The sequence below is a fragment of the Scyliorhinus torazame genome, chromosome 16 (genome assembly GCF_047496885.1).
Source record: "Scyliorhinus torazame isolate Kashiwa2021f chromosome 16, sScyTor2.1, whole genome shotgun sequence".
NCBI classification, from domain to species: domain Eukaryota; kingdom Metazoa; phylum Chordata; class Chondrichthyes; order Carcharhiniformes; family Scyliorhinidae; genus Scyliorhinus; species Scyliorhinus torazame.
Window position 1 is genome coordinate 136,360,330 of NC_092722.1, and position 25,554 is coordinate 136,385,883.

The 25,554-nt window shown below is 47.4% G+C and overlaps 1 protein-coding gene across 1 annotated transcript in view; it reads right to left on the minus strand.

Annotated features, from left to right (window-relative positions):
• Positions 1-25,554, minus strand: part of adgra1b (adhesion G protein-coupled receptor A1b) — an 827,468-nt gene that overhangs the window by 297,091 nt on the left and 504,823 nt on the right. Inside the window, exon 9 of the mRNA XM_072479133.1 lies at positions 22,079-22,277. Coding sequence (XP_072335234.1) covers positions 22,079-22,277 — 199 coding nt within the window. The remainder of the gene's footprint in view (positions 1-22,078; positions 22,278-25,554) is intronic.

The following is a 25,554-nucleotide window of genomic DNA, read 5'->3' on the forward strand; positions in this document are numbered from 1 at the left end:
TCAATTTACAGATAAGTAGTGAAATACCTGTAGGTTGTGTACCCTCTCAGATTTTTAAGAGTAGACATGGATTTCTGTAGGAAGTGGATGAGCTCCCGTGGAACTGTCAAGGAATTTAATACTCCTGCCCTTTAAATTTTGAAAATTACCAGCCAGCCTGCAGTTGACAAAGTTATCTTTGTGTTGAGAGTGTAGCCAGCCAATATTTAAATTTCACGAAGAATTCACCGCACCTCCCGACCCAGATACTTTCTCTTTTCCAGCCTTTCTTAATCATTGTTCATGACACTAAGATATCTGTCTACTTTCTTTTGTCTTCCAGATGTTATAAAATGTTATCTGAAGAACATGCCATGTTTGAGACCGTGATTCCCATCTGCTGATTTATTATTCATGCATTCTTGTAATTTGTACAAATATCAGTTAGCCAATCACACAGTACATTCTACCTGCAGTCATCTGTTGCTCAACCAGATGAATGACATGGTGGCAGAGTGGTTAGCACTGCTGCCTCACAGCGCCAGGGACCTAGGTTGAATTCCGGCCTTGGGTGACTGTGTGGAGTTTGCACCTAGTCTGAGTTTCCTCTGGGTGCTCCAGTTTCCTCACACAGTCCAAAGATGTGCAGGTTAGTTGGGATTACGGGCATATGGGGGGGGGGGGGCTAGATGGGATGTTCTTTCAGAGAATTGGTGTAGAATCGATGAGATTCTGCACTGTAGGAATGCTATGCTTCTATCCGCTAATCATTTAAAATTTTTGTTAGAGTATCCAATTTTTATTTTCCAATTAAGGGCCAATTGAGCGTGGCTAATCCACCGAACCTGCACATCTTTGGGTTGTGTGGGTGAAACCCACGCAGTCACGGTGAGAATGTGCAAACTCCACACAGACAGTGGCCTGGGGCCGGGATCGAACCGTGTCCTCAGTGCCATAGGCAGCAGTGCTAACCACTGCGCCACCGTGCCGCCCCTATCAATCATAAGTTGAGTTAATACTCATGCTTAGCAACCTTCCAACTATTCCGGACTCACCCTTCATTGCAATGTCTCATTTGTTTTTCAAACTCAAACATTTCTTCTTCCAGTCACAGGTTATACTTCTTCACTGTTCATTCACTCATTCAAAACCATCAGAACGACAAAACTGTAATTAGGTATTGATTGTTACTTTCTGTGGCCCAAGAATCACACCAGAGTAAACAAATAAAAAATTAAAATTTAGACTTGTATAAATCAAAGCATTGCCTCGTTATCTTGAATCAATCACATCAGCCACATAGGGTGGTATTAAACGGAGCTGACGGGGGGTCTTGTCCGTCAGCTGGAGAGGACGTGAGAATCCAGTATCTCCTCTTTTATGGAAGGCCCGTTGAATTAAGTGCCACTCAAGCACTTAACTGGTCAGTGGTGGGTGTTCCCAGCTATCAATGTACCTAGAGGTGGAATTTCTGCATGCCAAGAGCAGCCTGTCAATCTTCGGCCAGAAGCTTTATTGGATGACAGCCACTAGTAGGAAGTCACTGCAAGCTGTTGGTACTCCAGCCAGCTGAGGCCTAAGATCACCACTGGATCTTAGGCCACAGATGAGTAATGGACGCTGAGGTGAGGGGAAAAGTGGGGTGGGGAGGACAGGCTCACAGGGGCGTTGTAGTGGGTGGGGTCTCTCCTCCCTGACGTTGGGTCACTCAAATCAGGCACAGAGCGCCTTTGAACTAGGGACCACTCCCCTGACCTGAAAGCCTGCTAGCAGTCCTGTAGTGTCTGCTGTTTGGTGAATACCAGCAACAGTGGGAAGCGGAAGCTGGAAGGCCGTCACGAGTCCCTGATAGGGCCACCCCCACCCCGGCCAGTGTCAAGCCAGGCAGTCAACAGTCGCTCCTTTCCGGGTCCTACCTCCTCCCTCTCTCTCTCCCTCATCAGCCAAAACACCGGTTTCACGATTTTTAAAAGCACAAGTGAACCGCGCCGTTGGGAACTCGGCCCATATGAGGAGGAGAATCGCAGAGGCCCCAGAGAATACCGGGTCGTGTCCGCTATTGATATGTAAACAGTGTTTACTGTGCATGCGTTCCGGTACTCATTGACGTCGCTGTCGAGGTGATGGAGAATCGCGATTTAACATCAAATCGGCACCCGCTGAGATTTTGGCGTTGGAACCTATTCTCCACCAAATCGCGTTTCGCGATTTCGGCACCAGCAAATGGAGAATCACGCCCATCATATTTTAAATCCTATACAAAAGTTGTGAGTTTAATCAAATTCAGAGAAAACGGAATACAATAAATACGCATCTATAAACAATACCTACTACACAGCCCAGGCGAACTGCTTGGGACATTTTCCCCATGGCAGTCAACATAAATATAACACAACAATTTGGAGTTTAAGCCATCATTTAGTAGAGCAGGCCAAGATGGATTGCAAGAACACTTCACTGTGGTGACCTGGATTCCTAGCTCTTGATACCGAGCCATAAATGATGAAAAACAAAGCACAGGAAATACAGATCCTATGTATGAAGCTAGATTTCATTTTGGACACCATGGATCACACTTTGTCTTCTTTGTCTTAGTTAATCTATACTGAGGATAGCATTACCGACTGAAATCTGGACATACTGGATAGGATACAAAGTAAAATGAGTGCGGAACACTATTTTGGTACAAATTCAACACTGTACCAGTACCAATACGGAATGCTTGCCTTCATTCAACGGGGCATCGAGTATAAAAACTGGCAAGTCATGCTACAGTTGTATAGAACCTTGGTAAGGCTGCACTTGTAATATTGCGCACAATTCTGGTCGCCACACTACCAGAAGGATGTGGAGGCTTACGAGACGGTGCAGTTCAGGTTTACCAGGCTGTTGCCTATTCTGGAGGGTGTTAGCTATGTGGAGAGGCTGAATAGACTCGGACTGTTTTCATTAGAAAGACGGAAGTTGAGAGGTAACCTGATAGAGGTCTACAAGATTATGAGGGGCATGGATAGAGTGGGTGGGCAGACACTCTTTCCCAGAGTGAAGGGGTCAGTCACCAGGGGCCGTAGGTTTAAGGTCCGTGGGGCAAAGTTTAGAGGAGATGTGCGAGGCAGGTTTTTTTACACAGAGGGTGGCGAGTGCCTGGAACGCATTGCCAGGGGAGGTTGTGGAAGCAGATACATTAGCGGCGTCCAAAAGGCATCTTGATAAACACATGGATAGGATGGGTATAGAGGGATCCAGCACAAGGAAGTGCTGAGGGTTTTGGCAAAGGTTGGTATCATGACCGGTAAAGGCTTGGAGGGCCGAAGGGCCTTTTCCTGTGCTGTATTGTTCTTTGTTCAATACCACCAAGATCCAGAGCTCAAAATAATTATGAAATACCCAAGATAGTTCAAAGGCTGCACGGTCTCTGTGCGCAGCTGAAGTAAACATTGCACCACCCCGTAACTGCAGTATTAATGGAGTCCAAATCTGCTGTGGGGCAGGATTCTCTGGCTTCCCTGCCGCGTGTTTCTCGGTGGTGGGAGGCAGAGCGCTGTTCGCTGGTAGTGGAATTCTCTGCTCCTGCCGTTGTCAATGGAAATTCCCATTGAAGCCACAACATGCCACCAGGAAACCAGCGGGTGAGGGTGCGAGGGTGCGCTGCCGGTGGGATCAGAGAATGCCACCAGTGAACGGCTAGAGAATTCAGGCCCTGGAGTCGGAGTCCAACATGACTGCAGAAAAAAGCAGAGCGAGACGCCATGGAAGGAATCTTGCTCCAATTTGCTTTGCAGTCAGTTTGAGATTTACACAACATAACTTTAATATCCGTGTAAAGTTCAACCCATTTTGCACAGACACTAAGCTTGTCATGGGGATATTGCTAAATTCGTATATTCGTACAGTTCAGTAACAGTTCACTTACACGGTTAAGTCTGCACTATTGATCCTTTCCCAAGTGAGCCACCTGCTTCAAATTCACAATCCCCATTTCCTTTAACATTCTCTTTTCACAATCTAATTCTCTTTTCATTCATTTATAGCCTCAGCTTCAAATCCAGTGTGTAGAGCAAAATTCCACATTCTAATGACAGAAACAGAAATTTCCCAATTACGTTATTTTGAAGTTTCTCCTGTTGGGATTAAGACACACTATTAGAACAATACAGGCAAGTTCCCTTTGCACCTTGCCCTTGTTACACCTGACTCGGATGCTGTGGCAAGTATTCACCACACTGATGCTCGTTAACCTGAGGAGATAAATTGACGGTGAAGGAAATCAGGGAGGATATAGATTCTGGGATTCATAAAGAAATGGTCACAATGAACACTCCTGTATTGTCTGAAAATCTGTAAGAACAAAGGAGCAGCGGAGTCTTCTTTCCTAAGAAGGATACTCCCTTTAGGAGACTAAGGACGGGATTCACCATTTCAGAAACTAAGGGCTTAATTCTCATATGGCGGGATTCCCCGCTGCGCTGGCAGGGCACCCACGGTTTACCCAACGGCGTGGGGTGGCAAAAATGGGAAAGCCCATTGGAAGATGGCAGGAACGGAGAATCCCGCTGCCGACGAGGGCATGCCGCCTCGGGAACCTTGGCTGACGCCCTAAGTGTTGACGCCGAGACTGAATTGGTGGACTTCTGTGACAGCAAAATTGCCACCCACCCGCAACAATTCATCAGCCATTCACGGGCCAGCACCAGCTCACATGGAACACGATCAATTCCAATGAAAAACAGTGTCGCATTCGTCGGGATTGACACTTGCGAAGTGACAAGCTGCAGCCGCATATAAGCACTCCCCACACGCACTCATCCCAGCCAACAAGATGGCAGCGCAGAGAGTGGCACCGCAGATGCCGAGCTGGAGACCCTGTTGGACATCAGAGAGGAGAGGCGGGCTACTCTGTACTCGTATGGGGGCCATCGGTGACCCCGAGGGAGGAGGAGCTAATGGGGTCCATGCCGGTGACTCTCGCAGGGGAGGTGCCAGAACAGCACAGCGCCTCAGACCCCCCCACCACACCACTCTTCCTGTCCCTGGCGCATCTGATGGGCAGCAGGCAGAACAGGGCGGCACCACGCCACCTTGGACACCCAAGCAGCAGCTGGATCCATCCTGGCCCAGTCGTCGCAGAGGACGGCCACCAAAGGGGACCCAGGTAACAGGGCGAGAATCACAGCAGACCGCCTCCACTCCTGATGTACTCTCCTGGGGATTCACCTAGAAATAACGTTAGAGCCAGTAAGGCCAGAAAGGTAGACATCAGTTAGTTTGACATGAGTGCAGCACACAGTATAGCAATAGGGGTGAGGGCATGAACCTATATATATGTATACAGGTTTAGCTCAGTGGCACAGGAGCTGGTTTAGCTCAGTGGGTTAGACAGCTGGTTTGTGATGCAGAACAAGGCCAGCAGCGCAGGTTCAATTCCCGTACCAGCTTACCCGAACAGGCGCCGGAATGTGCCGACTAGGGGCTTTTCACAGTAACTTCATACTTGTGACAGTAAAAGATTATTATTATTTATATATGTTCACCGTTGCACAATAAACACCTGTTCACAACATTTCAACCAGCCTCTGTGCTCTGCCAGACAGGTGTGAGGAATGGACTGGGCTGGCTGCAGAGGGAGCGCTGTGGGCAGAAGGGGGGGTTGGGCAGAGGGCAGGGGTCTAACGACCCTAGTTCAGCCAGCGCTCATCGCTCAGATGCCCCGCCCTCCACCCCTTTCCACCCCACACCCTCCTGTCTCTTCCCCCTCCCCTTAACCTGATGAGAACTTTGATGCAGTCACTGAGGTCAAAGTTGAAATAAGTCTGTTGTTGAGCACTTCCATCTCTACCTTGCAGAGTAAATATACAAATTAACCAGAATGCTCCCTCAACTCAGAAAATGGAGTCTATCCTGCTATCTGGAGCATCACCATAACCGAACAAAATCTATTATCATAACAAAACCAGGAAGATAAATTATATGATTAGAAGCTGCAATTTCTTTTATCTCACAATTTCTTTTACCAAGCATACAGGGGTTCCATGACGGTGCGAATGCACCTGCGCATTTGTGCGATTCTGTACAGATCCCAACTTGATGCCTGGAAGGACCCCATGGCGTAAAGGTTCAGGGCGACTGTCACCTTGACGGCCATTGGGAGCGGGTGTCCTCCCCATACCCTTACGGTGCTATGTGTGCCAGATCTGACAGATACGTCGCACTGTCCCCCTGCTCAGCCGGAGTCTTCGACGGCATGCCCGGTCCAGCAGGTCCTTGAAAGACAGGGGCTGCTGGTGCACACAAGGCCTGAGGCGGTGCCACCTTTCAATCTCCTCCTCAGCCTGTTGGGCAGCCAGCTCCCCATTCTCACTGGCTGGCTCCTGTTATCTGGGGTAGGCTCCCCTGCTGCAGTGCCTCAATCGAGTAGCTCTAGTCTGTACAGCCTCAGTGCATCCCTCAGGGCTGCGGCGACTAGGATGAAGGCTACCATTCCTGTTTGGATTCCGAAGTCCATTGTCTGCAGGGGGTGAAAGTCAGACATCTCAGCATGGTACAAACACCCATGCCAACCAGGTCCAATGGGTTACAAGGTGGCCCCAGCCTGCACTGGAGATCTGCAAGTTCCCCCCCCTCCTCCTTCCCCATCCCCACCCCCACCCCCAGCCATTCCCCCTGGCACTCTGCCCTCTGCACCCCTGGCACCGCCGGTGCCCAGCACCATGGAGACCTCTGCCATGGCCCCATCCCTGCTGCCAGGGGTACCGGTCTGGCACCCATCTGGCACCCTCCTGCAGAGATTACTGAGGGTGTTGCCCTTGGGTGGGCCACATGCTGCCTGCCGGTGGTGGCGACTGGTTTGGGGGGGGTGGGGTGGTGGCGGTAGCTGGTGGAGTGGAGAGTGGGTTGTGAGTGGGGTGCGCAGCAAGATGACTGCCTTGCAACCCCGGCAATTTCAGTCCATGCTTAGGCGCCCCGGTCTCGTGGGGGTCACCCTGAACCCCAAGACCCATGTCCTGGTCATCCCCCACCATCCCCCCCCCCCCGGGCCTGGCACGTTCCCCTCTCCCCACCCCAGGTAGCTCTGCCAGTGGCCGGTCTAGCAGCCCACGGTCGCGCATGTCCTATCTCCTCTCTGTCCCTCATTGGCCACGGCAACTTGCTTCCTGATTTTTAAAGCCACAAGTGAAAGCCGCCGTTGGTAATTTCTCCTGGCTGAGGTGGAGCATCGCGGAGGCTCCAGAGAATACCGGCTCAGGCCTGCTAATGATATGTGGGCAGCATTTACTGTACGTGCAGAGCAGAACGCATTGACACCACTGCACGCCATTTTGGCAGGCATCCGGTGCTGGCCTCGATTATGGCCTCACGACAAATTCTCCACTCAATTGCTTTTCCTGATTTCAGCATCAGCTGATGGAGAATCCCGTCCTAAGTATTGCCGCAAGGGACTGAATGGTGTGTGATTCGCGTTCCCGTTAGGGTGCTATTCAGAAAGCAAGTCAGAACGTGCAAATGGGCCAGCACACTACTGGTGTGAATTCAGAACAATGCCCGGACGTTCTAGCCACTGGGGCTGGAGTTAGCGCCAAGAGCCTGGGCGGTGGAGCTGTTTTTAAGCATTCCACATACCACACACTCACTGCAGCCAAGAAGATAGCTCACAGAAGACCTCCGCTCCCCGAGGCCGGGAGTCTGAGGTGGACCCTCAGCTCCATGTCAGTGAGGGGAGGAGGGACACTCTCTTCTCCAGGGTGGGACACAGACACAACCCTGCCCTCCTGAACAGCACCTGGGAGGCAGTGGCGGAGGCTGTCAGTGCTACCAGCCTCAACAGAAAGAGACAGCTGGTGATCCAGAGGGGTCGGGTAACTGGTGAGCCCTCTGCCCTGAGAGGGGCAGATAATCAGGGAGAGCTCCAAAAGTCACGGTGCAGGTATCCTCTGGTTGAGGTGAGCTCTGCTGACCCCCTGCTTCCTCTGCAGTGGGGCAGCACTTAATAATAATAATCTTTATTGTCACAAGTAGGCTTACATCAATGAAGTTACTGTGAAAAGCCCCTAGTCGCCACATTCCGGCGCCTGTTCGAGTACACTGAGGGAGAAATCAGAACGTCCAATTCACCCCATAAGCACCTCTTTCGGGACTTGTGGGAGGAAACGGAGCACCCGGAGGAAACCCGCGCAGACACGGGGAGAAAGTGCAGACTCCACACAGACAGTGACCCAAGCCGGGAATCGAACCTGGGACCCTGGTGCTGTGAAGCCACAGTGCTAACCACTATGCTACTGAGGAGTGCCAACACCTGGCGGGTCCCTGATTGAGCTTGGCCACACCCATCCCCTTGATGACACTGCTGGGGTATGAGGATGTCCAGAGGGGTGACCTGGGTGGGTTCTCCCCATGTGTGCGTGGGTTTCCACCGGGTGCTCCGGTTCCCTGATGACCAGAGGCCTTCTGAATATTCAAAGGTCACAGACTGAGTGAACAGCCAGGAGTCCGTAAAGGTGCATTTAAAAGACAGACTGTAGCAATGGAGGTCTGAGTCAGGACACCCCAATCCCAAGGCGGACGTGGTACCACAATGTTCCCTGTTACTGCCCTCGGCCCAGGCAAGCCCGACAATCTTCACGGGGTTTTTAATGTATATTTAGCCTCCCACTTCTCCTGCACAAATATGGCTCCCAGGCCCCACTTGTCAATACTTGCACTAATTTGCGCCCTTAACACTTCCACCTAAGAGGTGCGTACTCTGCCCAAGCAATGATATTGAAATCCATGCAAATTTGGCATAGATCCACCAGCGAGGTGCGCAAACATCTATATTGCCTTCAGCGAAGGACCAGAGCATGTGGTTGGATCGGCAGCGGGTGTAAATTTTGTGTTTATTTGGATTACCTGCGATTCTCCACGTGATCGCGATTTGCATTTCCAGTGTCGTGAAGCACGTAAAGCACGTAATTCAGCCCCCTGTGATTAGCACTCAAGAACAATATACTGTTGGATTTTTATCATAACCTGATATGAACTTTGATGCAGTAACTGAGATCAAAGTTGAAATGAAATGGTTGTTGAGCACTTCCATCTCTTCCTTGCTGAATAAATATACAAATTACCAGAATGCTCCCTCAACTCAGAAAATGGATCTGTCCTGCTATATGGAGCATCACCATACACCGAACAAAACGATTTCAATCTATTATCTTAACAAAACCAGGAGGACAAATTATATGATTAGAAGCTGCAATTTCTTTTATCTTCTTTGTGGCATTGTAAATGAATGCAGCTCAGCAGCAGTAACAAAGAGCCAGTCACATAACACCATCAGATGCTGCTCATAAAGCAGATCTCAGAGTAAATAGGTCTAATCTTCCATCAAAACACAACTGAGTTGAAGAAATTATTCACAATAGTTTTATTTATTGAGTTAACCTAAAACCTCTTGATACTACAGATAGTTTGCAGCCTAGTGCCACAGGCCTAGATTTTGCTCACTGCTGACCTAGAAAAAGCTGCCAACAAAGATCCAGCAATTTTGGTGGTATGGATTTTACCTTTGTGACATTAATTTCATTCTCGCATAAGCTATAAGGGGCTGAATTTTCCTCAAGGAGGTGGGAAACCATAATAACCCTCAGGAGAGCCACGGGGATAACCCAATTGGTCTCCCCTGGGGGCGCCAGCCCGGATTGGGCCCGCAAGATTGGTAGTCCGGTTGGGACGTATGTGCTGAATGCCGCGTCGCAGCCTTTTCTTTTGGTTGTAAAAAAAGCTCTGTTTTGAATCACCATTTTGTGTCTCCTGAGGATTCATAGAAACAAAATTGGAGCTGTTCTTTGGATGTTCTATCTTGTGTTTGAAACCTTAATTTGGCATTAAGACAGGATTAAGGGTGGCTTGAGAAACTACCGGCTACGGTACAAGGTAAGTAACTGGGGGGGGGGGGTGGTGTTGAGAAGATGTGTCACATCCATTTTTTAATAAATTAAAAATATAAAATGGAGAAAGTAACCAGGCCACCGATGTGGGGGTATTCTAGGGCAGCACGCTAGCACTGTGGTTAGCATTGTGGCTTCACAGCACCAGGGTCCCAGGTTCGATTCCCCGTTGGGTCACTGTGTGTGCGGAGTCTGCACGTTCTCCCCGTGTCTGCGTGGGTTTCGTCCTGGTGCTCTGGTTTCCTCCCACGTCCAGCTCCGGTTTCCTCCCACAGTCCAAAGATGTGCAGGTTAGCTGGATTGGACATGCTAAATTGCCCTTTGTGTCCAAAAAAAGAAGTAATTGGGTTACGGGGATTGGGTGGAAGTGAAGGCTTAAAGTGGGTCGGTGCAATCTCGATGGGCCGAATGGCCTCCTTCTGCATTGTATGTTCTATGGCTGCACCCACATCCAGGCAGACTGTTAGGGAGGATCGGTAACCTGCCTGTCCTCTTGTCCCGCGGTTGGATGCCTGCCTCCATGCAGCTGATGTGGCACCCCAGCATGTTGGAAAACAGGAGACCAACAGGGAAATCCCAGTTGGCTTCTTTCACATACCTTTAACAATGAAACCAGCCTAATTCTCTGCCCATCTCGTGTAGGTGGGTGGCCTTCTCAGGCCTTGAACTCATGTCAAGCAAAGTGGCTGATATCAGGAATGAGGTCGGGACAGCGACACAATGGCCAAACTCATAATTTTCAGGCTTTATCTGTCCTTGTTCTTGATGTTGGTGCCATCGGAAAATTCAGCCTCGGGGATCTCTGACATCCAGGCAATCCAGCAACAGGTGCCACAATTCCAATTGATGTTAGAACTGGACGGGAAGATCCCAGTAGCACATGAGATAACAATGGCAGGACAGGAAGGCTGTAACTTGTTGTTATTTTAATAAAACATTGAGGAACAGAGTCAGATGACCGTTAATTAGCTTTAACCAACAAGAAAAACATTTATTAAATATGGACAAATTAGATTATAATAGAATACTCCTCTACTCCCCCCTTAGCTTAACAAATACAGACAGGTTTAAAGAGTAACATGGATTGCAAAGTACAACTTAAGCTACAATGGTCTAGTTAACACAAAACTTCCCTTTTAAGCACACAGGATGACTGTGGTCAGATACACACTCCACTCTGAACCCAAATTGATGGGCGCGATCTAACGGCCATGCCGGGCCCGATATGGGAGGCAATACGGGCAGTAAATCTCGCAAGAGGCTTCTTCAAAGATTTACTCGGCTCGTTACACCTCGTGAAATCCAACAGGATCTCGGAAGAAGTCACAATCTAGATCCTGCCCACAATGGGCGGGCCCCAGGTTTACACAATCAAGTGTGCAGTCAGGCACACTTGAATATGCTCTCTCTGGAGTTACCCAAGGTGTGTGATCCAACCACTGTGCCTTGGAGACACCAAGTGTGTGCCATTTAGCATTTGTATCCACTAATGTGGACCAGGCATACCGGCACTTGTGGGGGAGGGGTTTCCCCAAGTGATCTGGGGCCATTGGTGGTCGGGCTCTGGGCAGGGTGGTATCCTGGTACCCCTGATGCCACCCAGGCATAGTGGCACTGCCAACCTAGCAGGGGCACTGCAAGGGTGCCAGGCTGGCAGTGCCGGGTGGCCAGGTGACATTTTGACTGTGCTGTGGATTGGGCCCAAGGATGCCATGTCCTTATGAGGTGGGGTGTGGGGGGCTCGATGACCCCCTTATAGGTGAGTTGGGCAGTGGAGTTCCAGAGGCCGCAGGGGTAGGGGGCTCCATGCTGGAACTTGTTCGTGTAGGAAATGGGACTATGTGCGGTCTTGGCGAGGCCCGATACAAAGCTGAGCCCTGTTTAATAGAGGGGTCATTCTCAGCGCTGGCTAAACGCACTCCACAGAGGACTCTGTTTCATTTTCATTAAATCACACCCAGTGTCTGTGTTTTTCTCCTCAGAATCCCCTCAGATGACTGTCACACAAGAGATTGCAAACTCCACTTCAAAAGACACACTTTAATTTAAAATCTTCTCTCATAATAATACTTTCCCTCAGCGGTTTGCATTCCAAATTCCAGTCTAAGCTTTCTTACAAATGACACTTTTAAACAAAACTTCCACTCCACACTTAACAGCAAATCCAGTCCAGGATTTCACCCAAACCCTTTCGGATTTCTTGGTTCTTGACTGCAGTACAAATTGCTCACAGTTGCTTTAACTCTTGATTCCCAAACTGCATTAAGATGACATCAAACATTTCATCTGCCTATAAAGTCTGCTGTCCCAGTTTTAATCTAGTTGCTGCAATTATCTCTTTAACTCCTACTATGAAGAAGGCGGCCATTCGGCCCATCGAGTCTGCACCAACCCTCTGAAAGAGCACCCCACCTAGGCCCACTCCCCCGTCCTATCCCTGTAACCCTACTAACAGGCAAGGCCAGTCGACCTAACCTGCACATCTTTGGACTGTGGGAGGAAACGGAGGAACACAGAGTAAACCCACGCAGACACAGGGAGAATGTACAAATTCCACACAGACAGTGACCCAACGCTGAAATTGAATTTCTAAGATTTCTATCTGCGGGAATTTCAACGGTGCATCCTGAGAAGTAATAACGAACCAGTGGCAGCAACTTCTGGATTTCTACGTTTAACTATGCATGCACAAATGCTAGAAGTTACTGTCAGCTTCGCAATTGCAATAAACTTGATTGCTGATTGTCCATCATTACAACTGTGAACACACAGGCCATAATCTGGGCTCCGTGTGTCCAATCTATTTATACAGATTAGTAGCACTATACTATTTCAGTGGAAACTGCTGGCATGACATCTACAAGGTAATTTATTATGTTTCTGTGTGCATGAAAGCATGTAAGGCCTTGTTTTGTACAGCACCCTATATTGTCTTCCAGCAATATCTCAAAGCAGTCCATATTGCTACAGTTGACTTCGGTATAATCGGTACCAAAAGTTTTTAAATATTCCATCCGGTGGTATTGGTGCTCATCAGCTCAGCAAAGTCAGATTACTAAAGTGTAAGACATGGGAGATGGGATAGGAAGATTCAAATTGTGAATTTTCTTAGTTGAATTTTCTTAGTCGAAAGGGTCCAAAGGAGATTCACAAGAATGATCCCTGGAATGAAGAGCTCGTCATATGAGGAGTGGGTGAGCTCTCTGGGTCTGTACTAGTTGGAGTTTAGAACATTGAGGGGGGGGGATCTCATTGAAACTTACCAGACACTGAGAGGCCTGGATAGAGTGGACGTGGAAAGGATATTTCCACTCTTGGAAAAAATAGAACCCGAGGGCGCAGCTGAATTTCTTCAGCCAGTGGGTGGTGAATCTGTGGACCTCTTTGCTGCAGAAGGCTCTGTAGGCCAAATCAATGAGAGTCTTTAAGACAGAGACAGATAGGTTCTTGATTAATAAGAGAATCAGGTGTTAGAACATAGAACATAGAACATAGAACAATACAGCGCAGTACAGGCCCTTCGGCCCACGATGTTGCACCGAAACAAAAGCCATCTAACCTACACTATGCCATTATCATCCATATGTTTATCCAATAAACTTTTAAATGCCCTCAATGTTGGCGAGTTCACTACTGTAGCAGGTAGGGCATTCCACGGCCTCACTACTCTTTGTGTAAAGAACCTACCTCTGACCTCTGTCCTATATCTATTACCCCTCAGTTTAAAGTTATGTCCCCTCGTGCCAGCCATATCCATCCGCGGGAGAAGGCTCTCACTGTCCACCCTATCCAACCCCCTGATCATTTTGTATGCCTCTATTAAGTCTCCTCTTAACCTTCTTCTCTCCAACGAAAACAACCTCAAGTCCATCAGCCTTTCCTCATAAGATTTTCCCTCCATACCAGGCAACATCCTGGTAAATCTCCTCTGCACCCGCTCCAAAGCCTCCACGTCCTTCCTATAATGCGGTGACCAGAACTGTACGCAATACTCCAAATGCGGCCGGACCAGAGTTCTGTACAGCTGCAACATGACCTCCCGACTCCGGAACTCAATCCCTCTACCAATAAAGGCCAACACTCCATAGGCCTTCTTCACAACCCTATCAACCTGGGTGGCAACTTTCAGGGATCTATGTACATGGACACCTAGATCCCTCTGCTCAGCCACACTTTCAAGAACTTTACCATTAGCCAAATATTCCGCATTCCTGTTATTCCTTCCAAAGTGAATCACCTCACACTTCTCTACATTAAACTCCATTTGCCACCTCTCAGCCCAGCTCTGCAGCTTATCTATATCCCTCTGTAACCTGCTACATCCTTCCACACTATCGACAACACCACCGACTTTAGTATCATCTGCAAATTTACTCACCCACCCTTCTGTGCCTTCCTCTAGGTCATTGATAAAAATGACAAACAGCAACGGCCCCAGAACAGATCCTTGTGGTACTCCACTTGTGACTGTACTCCATTCTGAACATTTCCCATCAACCACCACCCTCTGTCTTCTTTCAGCTAGCCAATTTCTGATCCACATCTCTAAATCACCCTTAATCCCCAGCCTCCGTATTTTTTGCAATAGCCTACCGTGGGGAACCTTATCAAACGCTTTGCTGAAATCCATATACACCACATCAACTGCTCTACCCTCGTCTACCTGTTCAGTCACCTTCTCAAAGAACTCAATAAGGTTTGTGAGGCATGACCTACCCTTCACAAAGCCATGCTGACTATCCCTGATCATATCATTCCTATCTAGATGATTATAAATCTTGTCCCTTATAATCCCCTCCAAGACTTTACCCACTACAGACGTGAGGCTCACCGGTCTATAGTTGCCGGGGTTGTCTCTGCTCCCCTTTTTGAACAAAGGGACCACATTTGCTGTCCTCCAGTCCTCTGGTACTATTCCTGTAGCCAATGATGACATAAAAATCAAAGCCAAAGGTCCAGCAATCTCTTCCCTGGCCTCCCATAGAATCCTAGGATGAATCCCATCAGGTCCCGGGGACTTATCTATTTTCAGCCTGTCCAGAATTGCCAACACCTCTTCCCTACGTACCTCAATGCCATCTATTCTATTAGCCTGGGGCTCAGCATTCTCCTCCACAACATTATCTTTTTCCTGAGTGAATACTGACGAAAAATATTCATTTAGTATCTCGCCTATCTCTTCAGACTCCACACACAATTTCCCATCCCTGTCCTTGACTGGTCCTACTCTTTCCCTAGTCATTCGCTTATTCCTGACATACCTATAGAAAGCTTTTGGGTTTTCCTTGATCCTTCCTGCCAAATACTTCTCATGTCCCCTCCTTGCTCGTCTTAGCTCTCTCTTTAGATCCTTCCTCGCTACCTTGTAACTATCCATCGCCCCAACCGAAACTTCACACTTCATCTTCACATAGGCCTCCTTCTTCCTCTTAACAAGAGATTCCACTTCCCTGGTAAACCACGGTTCCCTCACTCGACGCCTTCCTCCCTGTCTGACCGGTACATACTTATCAAGAACACGCAGTAGCTGATCCTTGAACAAGCCCCACTTATCCAGTGTGCCCAACACTTGCAGCCTACTTCTCCACCTTATGCCCCCCAAGTCACGTCTAATGGCATCATAATTGCCCTTCCCCCAGCTATAACTCTTGCCCTGCGGTGTATACTTATCCCTTTCCATCATTAACGTAAACGTCACCGAATTGTGGTCACTGTCCCCAAAGTGCTCTCCTACCTCCAAATCCAACACCTGGCCTGGTTCATTACCCAAAACCAAATCCAACGTGGCCTCGCCTCTTGTTGGCCTGTCAACATATTGTTTCAGGAAACCCTCCTGCACACACTGTACAAAAAACGACCCATCTATTGTACTCGAACTATATCTTTTCCAGTCAATATTTGGAAAGTTAAAGTCTCCCATAATAACTACCCTGTTACTTTCGCTCATATCCAGAATCATCTTCGCCATCCTTTCCTCTACATCCCTAGAACTATTAGGAGGCCTATAAAAAACTCCCAACAGGGTGACCTCTCCTTTCCTGTTTCTAACTTCAGCCAATACTACCTCGGAAGAAGAGTCCCCATCTAGCATCCTCTCCGCCACCGTAATACTGCTCTTGACTAGCAGCGCCACACCTCCCCCTCTTTTGCCTCCTTCTCTGAGCTTACTAAAACACCTAAACCCCGGAACCTGCAACATCCATTCCTGTCCCTGCTCTATCCATGTCTCCGAAATGGCCACAACATCGAAGTCCCAGGTACCAACCCACGCTGCCAGTTCCCCTACCTTGTTTCGTATACTCCTGGCATTGAAGTAGACACACTTCAAACCACCTACCTGAACGCTGGCCCCCTCCTGCGACGTCAAATCTGTGCTCCTGACCTCTATACTCTCATTCTCCCTTACCCTAAAACTACAATCCAGGTTCCCATGCCCCTGCTGCATTAGTTTAAACCCCCCCAAAGAGCACTAACAAATCTCCCCCCCAGGATATTTGTGCCCCTCAGGTTCAGATGTAGACCATCCTGTCTGTAGAGGTCCCACCTTCCCCAGAAAGAGCCCCAGTTATCCAAAAATCTGAAACCCTCCCGCCTGCACCATCCCTGTAGCCACGTGTTTAAATGCTCTCTCTCCCTATTCCTCATCTCACTATCACGTGGCACGGGCAACAACCCAGAGATAACAACTCTGTTTGTTCTAGTTCTGAGCTTCCATCCTAGCTCCCTGAAAGCCTGCCTGACATCCTTGTCCCCTTTCCTACCTATGTCGTTGGTGCCAATGTGGACCACGACTTGGGGCTGCTCCCCCTCCCCCCTAAGGACCCGGAAAACACGATCCGAGACATCACGTACCCTTGCACCTGGGAGGCAACATACCAAACGTGAGTCTCTCACGCTCCCACAAAATCTCCTATCTGTGCCCCTGACTATAGAGTCCCCAATTACTAATGCTCTGCTCCTCTCCCCCCTTCCCTTCTGAGCAACAGGGACAGACTCCGTGCCAGAGGCCCGTACCCCATGGCTTACCCCTGGTAAGTCGTCCCCCCCACAAGTATCCAAAGCGGTATACTTGTTTCTCAGGGGAACGACCGCAGGGGATCCCTGCACTGACTGTTTTTTCCCAGTCCCTCTTACAGTTACCCACCTATCTCCAATCTTTGGTGTAACTAATTCCCTGAAGCTGCTATCTATGACCCCTTCTGCCTCCCGAATGATCCGAAGTTCTTCCAACTCCAGCTCCAGTTCCCTAACTCGGTCTTGGAGGAGCTGGAGATGGCAGCACTTCCTGCAGGTAAAATCAGCAGGGACACTAACTGCATCCCTCACCTCAAACATCCTGCAGGAGGAACATTGTACTCCCTTCCCTGCCATTCCTCTAACTTTCTACCAAGATCTAGCTAACAACTAAATTAAATTTTTATAAAAAATAATAATAATATAATAAAAATATGGTACTTACCTCAGACCAATGGGTTTTATTATTAGGTTAGAGGAGGAGGGCGGGTGGGAGACACTACACGTGTAGTGTCTCGGGTTTCCTCTCCACCAGAATTTATTGGTGAGGGTCTTCCCAGACGTCCGCGGGTCGACTTCCTGATCCCGCCTAAAAAACTAATTTAAAGAAAAGAGAAAAAGTCTCAGCTCCTGCTGAAACTGACTCACCACTCACCAGCTGCTCTCACGCCGCCGAAATCGACTGGCCTGCCCCTGCAAAGAGAAGTGCTTTTAAAGGTTGACTTACCTCCCAGCACCCTCCTTCCGCAATGCTCCCGCTGAAACTGACTAACCAGCTGCTCTCACGCCGCCGAAATCGACATAAGTGTTATGGGGAAGAAGGCAGGAGAATGGGGATGAGAAACATATTACCATGATTGAATGGTGGAGCAAACGCAATGGGCCAAGTGGCCTAATTCTGCTCCTATGAGATACACGACGCTCAAAACATCTCGCGATATTCCGCTGACGTCGCAATCTGGATCTCGCTTTCGCTGGGCAAGATCCAGATATGCCTATTTATATATGCATACACCGGATTTTCCCATGGCCCAGGATTCATCACCCACACCTGGGAGACCTCACAAGTGCGTTGTGTAGTACTGATTCGCACAAACCTGGACCAGTTGTGACAGCACCTGGGATGGGGGGGGGGGGGCTTGTCCCCAGGGGTGTCCCCCAGGCCATTGTAGACTCCCGGGAGGCCAGACATTGGGCAAGGTGGCACCCAGGCACTCCCGCGCCAGATTTCCTTTCAAAATGGCGCCCCAATCCACGCAAGAAGTAGTCTTCCTGCACTGGCGAGCAGAGTTCCTCACTAAGACCCCAAAAAATGGCAAAGTGCAGTTAAATAGCGGAGTCTTACACTGCTAAATGTGCCCGAAACCGGACATAGATCTTTTGGTTGAATCGGGCCTGAGATATTTTGTAGTCTCCTATGTCCTCTTCACTATTTACTTTCCTATCTATTTTTGTGTCTACAGCAAATTTGGTAACCATCCCTTCAATCCCTTCATCTAAGTCATCAATATAAATTGTAAACGCTTGAGGTCCCAGCACTGACCCCTGTGGGACATCACCCACTACATCTTGCCAACCTGAAAAAGACCCATTTATTCCTCCCCTCTGCTTTATCTTGGCCAGCCAATCTTCTATCTATGTCAATCTGTTATCCCCTATGCCATGAGCTTTTATTTTCTGCAATGACCTTTGACGTGGCGCTTTATCAAACTCATTCTGGAAATCTAAGTACACTACATTTACCAATTCCTCTATCCAAGCACATGCCCATTCCTCAAAGAACTACAATAAGTTGGTTAAGCATAAATTCCCTTTCACTAAACCATCAGGACCTGGTCATTTGTCACCACTCCAATAATTTACTCTGTACCACTTCTCTGGTGATTATAATTTTCCTGTGTTCCTCCCTCCTTTTATGAGGGCCACGAAGAATCCAGCACGAGTTGTAGAATAGAAAGAAATAACATTTATTTACAATAACATATATATATATATATATACAACAGCAGCAGTAACTCCCTTGCTGCTCACTCCTCTCGAGCTGATTCCATACTGGCCAGCTCTATTTATGCAGGGAATCTGCTAATGATTTCTCCGCCCCCTCATTGGGGATGCACATACTCCCTAAGGATTGTGGGATTGCCATTAGTGCCCAGCCAGTGGTAAGCAGGCAAGTTATAATACCCCATCCTCGTCGCCAGTTTTGTGAGGGCCACGAAGAATCCAGCACGAGTTGTAGAATAGAAAGAAATAACATTTATTTACAATAACATATATATACACAACAGCAGCAGTAACTCCCTTGCTGCTCACTCCTCTCTAGCTGGTTCCATACTGGCCAGCTCTATTTCTGCACGGAATCTGCTAATGATTTTTCCGCCCCCCTCATTGGGGATGCTCATACTCCCTAAGGATTGTGGGACTGTCATTAATCCCCACCCAGTGGTAAGCAGGCAGGTTATAATACCTCCCTTCCATTTCAAGGTTTATAGCTGTTTCTGGGATGTTAATTATATTGTCCAATGAAGACTGAAATATCTGCTCAATTTATCATCATAGAATTTACAGTGCAGAAGGAGGCCATTCGGCCCATCGAGTCTGCACCGGCTCTTGGAAAGAGCACCCTACCCAAGGTCAACACCTCCACCCTATCCCCATAACCCAGTAACCCCAACCAACACTAAGGGCAATTTTGGAGACTAAGGGCAATTTATCATGGCCAATCCACCTAACCTGCACATCTTTGGACTGTGGGAGGAAACCGGAGCACCCGGAGGAAACCCACGCACACACGGGGAGGATGTGCAGACTCCGCACAGACAGTGACCCAAGCCGGAATCGAACCTGGGACCCTGGAGCTGTGAAGCAATTGTGCTAACCACTATGCTACCGTGCTGCCCCACGGTATCTGCCATTTGCTTGTTTTCCATTAGCAATTCTCCGGATCACTTTCTATCAGACCATAGTTTACTTTGTCAACTTGTTTCTTTTTAAAATATTTATTAAAAAATCTTACAATCTATTTTTATATTTCCGGCTAGCGTTTTCTCACACGTGAATTTTTCCCACCTTATTAATTTTCTAATCATCCTTTGCTGTTCCTTATATTCTGTCCAATCTCCGGACCTTCCCCCTATCTTTGCACAATTGTATGTTTTTAAGTTTGATACTATCTTTAAACTTTTTTGTTAAGCATGGATGATATGTTTGTCTCTTGGGCTTTGTCTTACTGGTTGGAATGTATCTATTCTGTATATTCTGAAATATACCCTTAAATGTTTACCTCTGCATCTTTATTGACCAATTTAACTTAATTAACCAATTTACTTTAGCCAGCTCTGCTTTCATGTCTTCATAATTGTCCTTATTTAAGTTTTAAAACATTGTAATGGACCCACTCCTCTCTCCCTCAAATTGAATGCAGAATTCAATCATTGTATGGTCAGTGCTACCAAGGGGTAACTTCACTGGAAGATCACTGATTATTCCCATCTCATTGCACAATAGCAGGTCTAGAATAACCTGCTCTCTGGTTGGCTCCAGAGCATGCTGTTCTAACAAACTATCCTGAAAACATTCTATGAACTCCTTATCCAGGCTACCTTTGCCCATCTAACTTTACAGTGTATGTGTTGATTAAATTCTCCCATAATTATCGCCATACCTTTCTTACAAGTTCCAATTATTTCTTCCTGTATGTTGCACACAAGCATGTGGCTACTATTAGGGGGCCTAAAAATGACTCCTACAAGTGAACTCTTGCCTTTACCATTTCTCATCTCTATCCAAAGCATTTTCACATCCTGGTTTCCTGAACATAGATCTTCCCTCTATATTGTGCTAATACCATCATTAACTAAGAGAACCACCCCTCCACCTTTTCTTTGTTTCCTGTCCTTAATAAAGTGAAAATAGAACTCTCCCTGCACCCCTTTCCTATGAACAGTCCCCCGCCAGTGCCCTCATGCCGACATGAATGGATAATGTAACTGGGGTGGGGGGTCGGTAGGTGGAGGGATTTTCTGGCGATAGGTCTGTTAATTAGTTTTCAATTTATTCTCAGGGGGCTTCCGATATCCCGGTATGTCACTGACGGGGGTGTTGGGGGATCAATCATGACAGGACTTTGCGCTGACACATAACGCAATTTGGGTCTCTCACAATATTTTGTGCCCCTGTCGTAAATTACACCCGATGCGAAATGGAGCACAAAATACTGGCCTGTATTTAGCCCAAGTTTACAATTATTTAGCACACTATGCGACAATACTGTGAATAAATATTCCAAAATATCGTACAATAACAAGGTTCATACTGTCTAACATCCTCATTAATGATATCCTGCTCGTGGGAAGGACATGCGTTATTTGAAAATGACTTAATCCTTCAAAGGTACATAATTAGCATGATGTTTTGAATAATAGCAGCCGACTATTTGAAATTTCAAGCTGAAGTATGTGATGATTGGACTATGTTGCTATTGGTGTATTCCCAGTTACATGTTACAGTGCAGTGCTCCTGGTTTTGTCAAACTTTGAGCTTAGTCTCACAAGAGCATCCCTACTGGGTTACTGTGACTTTTCCACATTCTACTCAAAAGATTAGCTCCTCATGTACAGCTAATCAACACAAGCAGCAGAATTCTCCATCGGCGGGATCCTCCGGTCCGCCAGAAGCGCACCCATGTTCGCGGGTTTCCCGACGGCGAGGAGTGGCCACAATGGGAAACCCTATTGGCCGGATGCAGGGAAAGAGAATCCCGCTGCCGGTGGGGGCGTGCCACGCTGGAAAATGCGGCTGGTGGACCAGAAAATCCCGCCCAATATTCTTAAAAGATAAATTGTGGATTTGGTGCTGATGCATATAGATTCTTGGACACATTTCATTCCATTTCTGTAAGCAATAACAAGATATTGTCCATTAGCCGACACCTGCAACCCCCCCCCCCCCTCCCGCAAACCCAGAACTGGTTTGGAAATGTGCAATAAACTAATTTTAATTTGAACTATTGCAGCCACTAGCGCTGAATGTTTATGACTGGGGTCTCAAATATGAGCCGTAAAGTTGAAAACTGTTATTTAACGCATTGTTCAATCTGATCCACCAAGAGTCGGATTAAGCCTGTTATGAACTCCGTCGTACTTGGTTATACTGGTAAGTACCTGGCTGAATGCATGAAGGACTCTTGTAACTTCATTTGCATAGGCGCACTCTGTATAATTCCCTTCTTCCCAGCGTCCACTTCTGTCACATTTACGCCAAGCTTTTCTCTGCTGATGGTCTCCGTAATAAGGCACAGATCCAAATGGATATCGAGCACAGGTGTAGTAAGCAGTGATACCAGCCAATGTTCGAAGCCATCTGTAGAAAAGTGAAGGTAGTAGGGTAAATAAAAAAAGTGTACTTTTAAAAATAATACTCCGATAGTTGTTACAGCAAGGAATCTTGAAATAACAGCAGGATTTATTAGTATATTCTGCTTTATCCTTTCTAATAAAACTATTAGTAATTGCTATATGGGGTATTATGATATGATGATTATGGTACCAATCTCTAATAGCACTGGGATTGATCCTGGAATGTGGCAACACATTAATGAGTCCGATTGTGTTTGGTAGCATGTGGGAAGGGTGTTGTCCTTTCAGCTGGCATCTCCGAGATTTGAATACCTGGGGGTAATTTTCAGAAGTGTGAAGGTGACACCTGATAGCTCAGCATGACGTTCTGTGATTTAGACTGAAAACCAGAAGGAATGATAATCAACCGAAAAAGATTGATTACCCTCATAAAAATTGCTACTTTGCTCCCCCGTGGAAGGCTCCGAAACATAAATCTACTACTTTTCCTCAGCCCTTTCTAGGATTTTAGTTCCTGCTCTCACAGCAACAGGTTTCCCAGAGTGATTGCAGATTTTACCAGCAGGTTAACAAAGCAGCAGCAGAAAGCCACCCCTTCCCCAGCGCTCACCTGACTGCAGCCCTCTTAAGTATCGAGAGAGTTATGACCTATCATTCACTCTCAGCTTAATAGGATACAAGCAAAAGCAAACTTGATAGAAAAGAGAGAACAGGAAAAAAGGCAGGGAGCGAGAGCAGGGCTGGAGCAAAGGGCTGACCCCCTCCCCAAAAACATTTCCCCTCCTTCCCCAACTGACACTGAACCCCACTGCCTCTCCCCAGACTGCCCTTCCTTCCCCCACAACTGTCTGACACTCTTCACCCCCCCCCCCAACCCCCCTGTCCCCAGACCACTTATCCTATACACTTACGTTTTCCCTGTACTGGACCTTTCAACCTGTCTGGTTGATGGTAGCTAGTGCCGTAAAAAAGGGATATGGTCTACTCACCTTTGAACCGATAACCCTTGACAGTAGGCCCTGGAAACGTGCTACACTGCTCGGATCTTGCCGAGACTGAATCGGAAGATCAGGCAAGAGAGCAGTGCCTGGATTTGAAGGTATGAGTGAAGGGGGTGTCCAGCGGTGAGACCTCTTAAAACTGAATAGCTGGGATGCCACTAGAGTAGTTTTACATAAATTAGTTTATCAAGGATTGAGATTAATTATAGAAAGTGTACTGGGTAATCATCATTAACCATTAAACCTGTATTTTAGGACATAGCAGTGATAATCATGTAAACTCTAGCTACAAGCAGTGGCCAAAATGCATGATGGGATTTAGGCTAGCTAATTTGTCCATGTTTTTGAGACACAGGAGATGTGTGGTGAGCAGATTACATAGTGGATGTAAATAAATTTTACTGGTGGCCCCCAATATCCTCTGAAACAATCCACTGAGTAAAGAGGATGCCAGTTCTGCCATCCTGTCCCTAATGAACAATCAGTGGGCAGGATGTTAGGATGGGGAAAACAACTTCACAGCGCCAGGGTCCCAGGTTCGATTCCCCACTGGATCACTGTCTGTGCGGAGTCTGCACGTTCTCCCCATGTCTGCATGGGTTTCCTCCGGGTGCTCCGGTTTCCTCCCACAGTCCAAAGACGTGCACGTTAGGTGGATTGGCCATGTTAAATTGCCCTTAGTGTCCAAAAAGATTGGGAGGGGTTATTGGGTTACGGGGATAGGGTGGACGGGAGGGCTTAAGTAGGTCGGTGCAGACTCGGTGCGTCAAATGGCCTCCTTCTGTACTGTATATTCTATGTGACTTAAAATGGACATAAAGCCTTTGGTAACAACAGGTGACAGGATGAGGCTCAATCATGGGTTGATCGCAATTTTACTGGATAAGCTTGAACATGATAGCTTCAGGGATTGGATTGAGTCCAACTGGGGTGGGCTGTTGATTTTTGGAAATTGTATAATTGATGTGTTTTTATCAGTGTTTAATAGATCGATCTTGGCATTATCCAGGTCCATCTCTCATGTATACGAAACCAAGCTTGGGATAATAAATAGTCGTCTTATCCAAGATAGTTGTGTGTCTACTTTGTTTATTAAGCCAAGGCCTAACAATGAGGGATGAACCCCACATTAAGGCTGGCTCAATACTCAGGCCTTGGAAAATGCTCCTACAATGAGATTACGAGGGGAATGGCAATCTGAGTCAAATGCCACTTCACCGGATGCTAGGACTCAATGGAAAATAATCTTCTACATTCACAGTGATGTGGCAAAGCACATTGTTCTTTCTGTTGTGGCTAAAATAATGCTACAAAATACATCCCCAAGATATAATTGGCATATTTCTGCAAGATAGATTTCCCTTATGCTCACTCATGTTAGTTTGTTTTATCCCCTAAAATAATCATGTGTTAATTGATGGACATTCATCCCATTGTTGGACAGTTTCTCAGCCTTGGCCCCCTTCATCCTGCAGAGCCAGTGTCCCCTCTCCAGGCAGGGGGAGCATTGATCGTTAACAACCCAAAGTGCTCTGCTTTGCCATCGCGCACATGACTATCGGGCACTTTGGAGCATCCCGAGCTAACCAGGGTACAGCTAGTGGTGCGCCAGTGATACTCTTGGCCAACATTCTGGGTGAGTACGAGTGGCCATGGGCTGCTCCTCCACCGGTGCTGCTGTGCAGAGCTCTCAATGCGGATACAGAACAATGGCGGGCTGGCTTGGCTGCCAATAGGAGGAGCATGTTCCAAGATGGTTCGGGTGTGGGGTGTTTGTACTAGTGCCTGTTCTGATGAAGGGTGCATGACCTGAAACTTTAATTCTGTTTCTCTGTCCACAGATTCTGCCGAGTTTCCTGCATTTTGTTATATGCATGGCAGCCTTTGCTTGGTGGTAATAGCTCATGTCTTATTTAGAACGTCTTCGGTTAAAGTCCCACTCCAAAGATGAGCCCATAATCGGGGCTGACATTGGAAATGCAGTACTGAAGGAGAATGCTGTACTGTTGGAGGTGTTATCTGTTTGATTAGGCATGTTCATCTAAAGCCCCATCTGCTTTTTCAGGCGGACATAAAACATCCCATGGATCTATTTAAGGAAACAGTTGGATATTGTGATGGTGGAGAATGGGACAACTGCAATATCTTTCTGGATATATGAGCTGGATGGTCAATAGTTTCCCTTATTTGTCTCTCTCTTGTGATCACAACCAGAATTTATTCTCCAGGGGTACTTGCCAAAGATTACTATGTTGAACCCAGAAAGGAAGGTTACAGTGA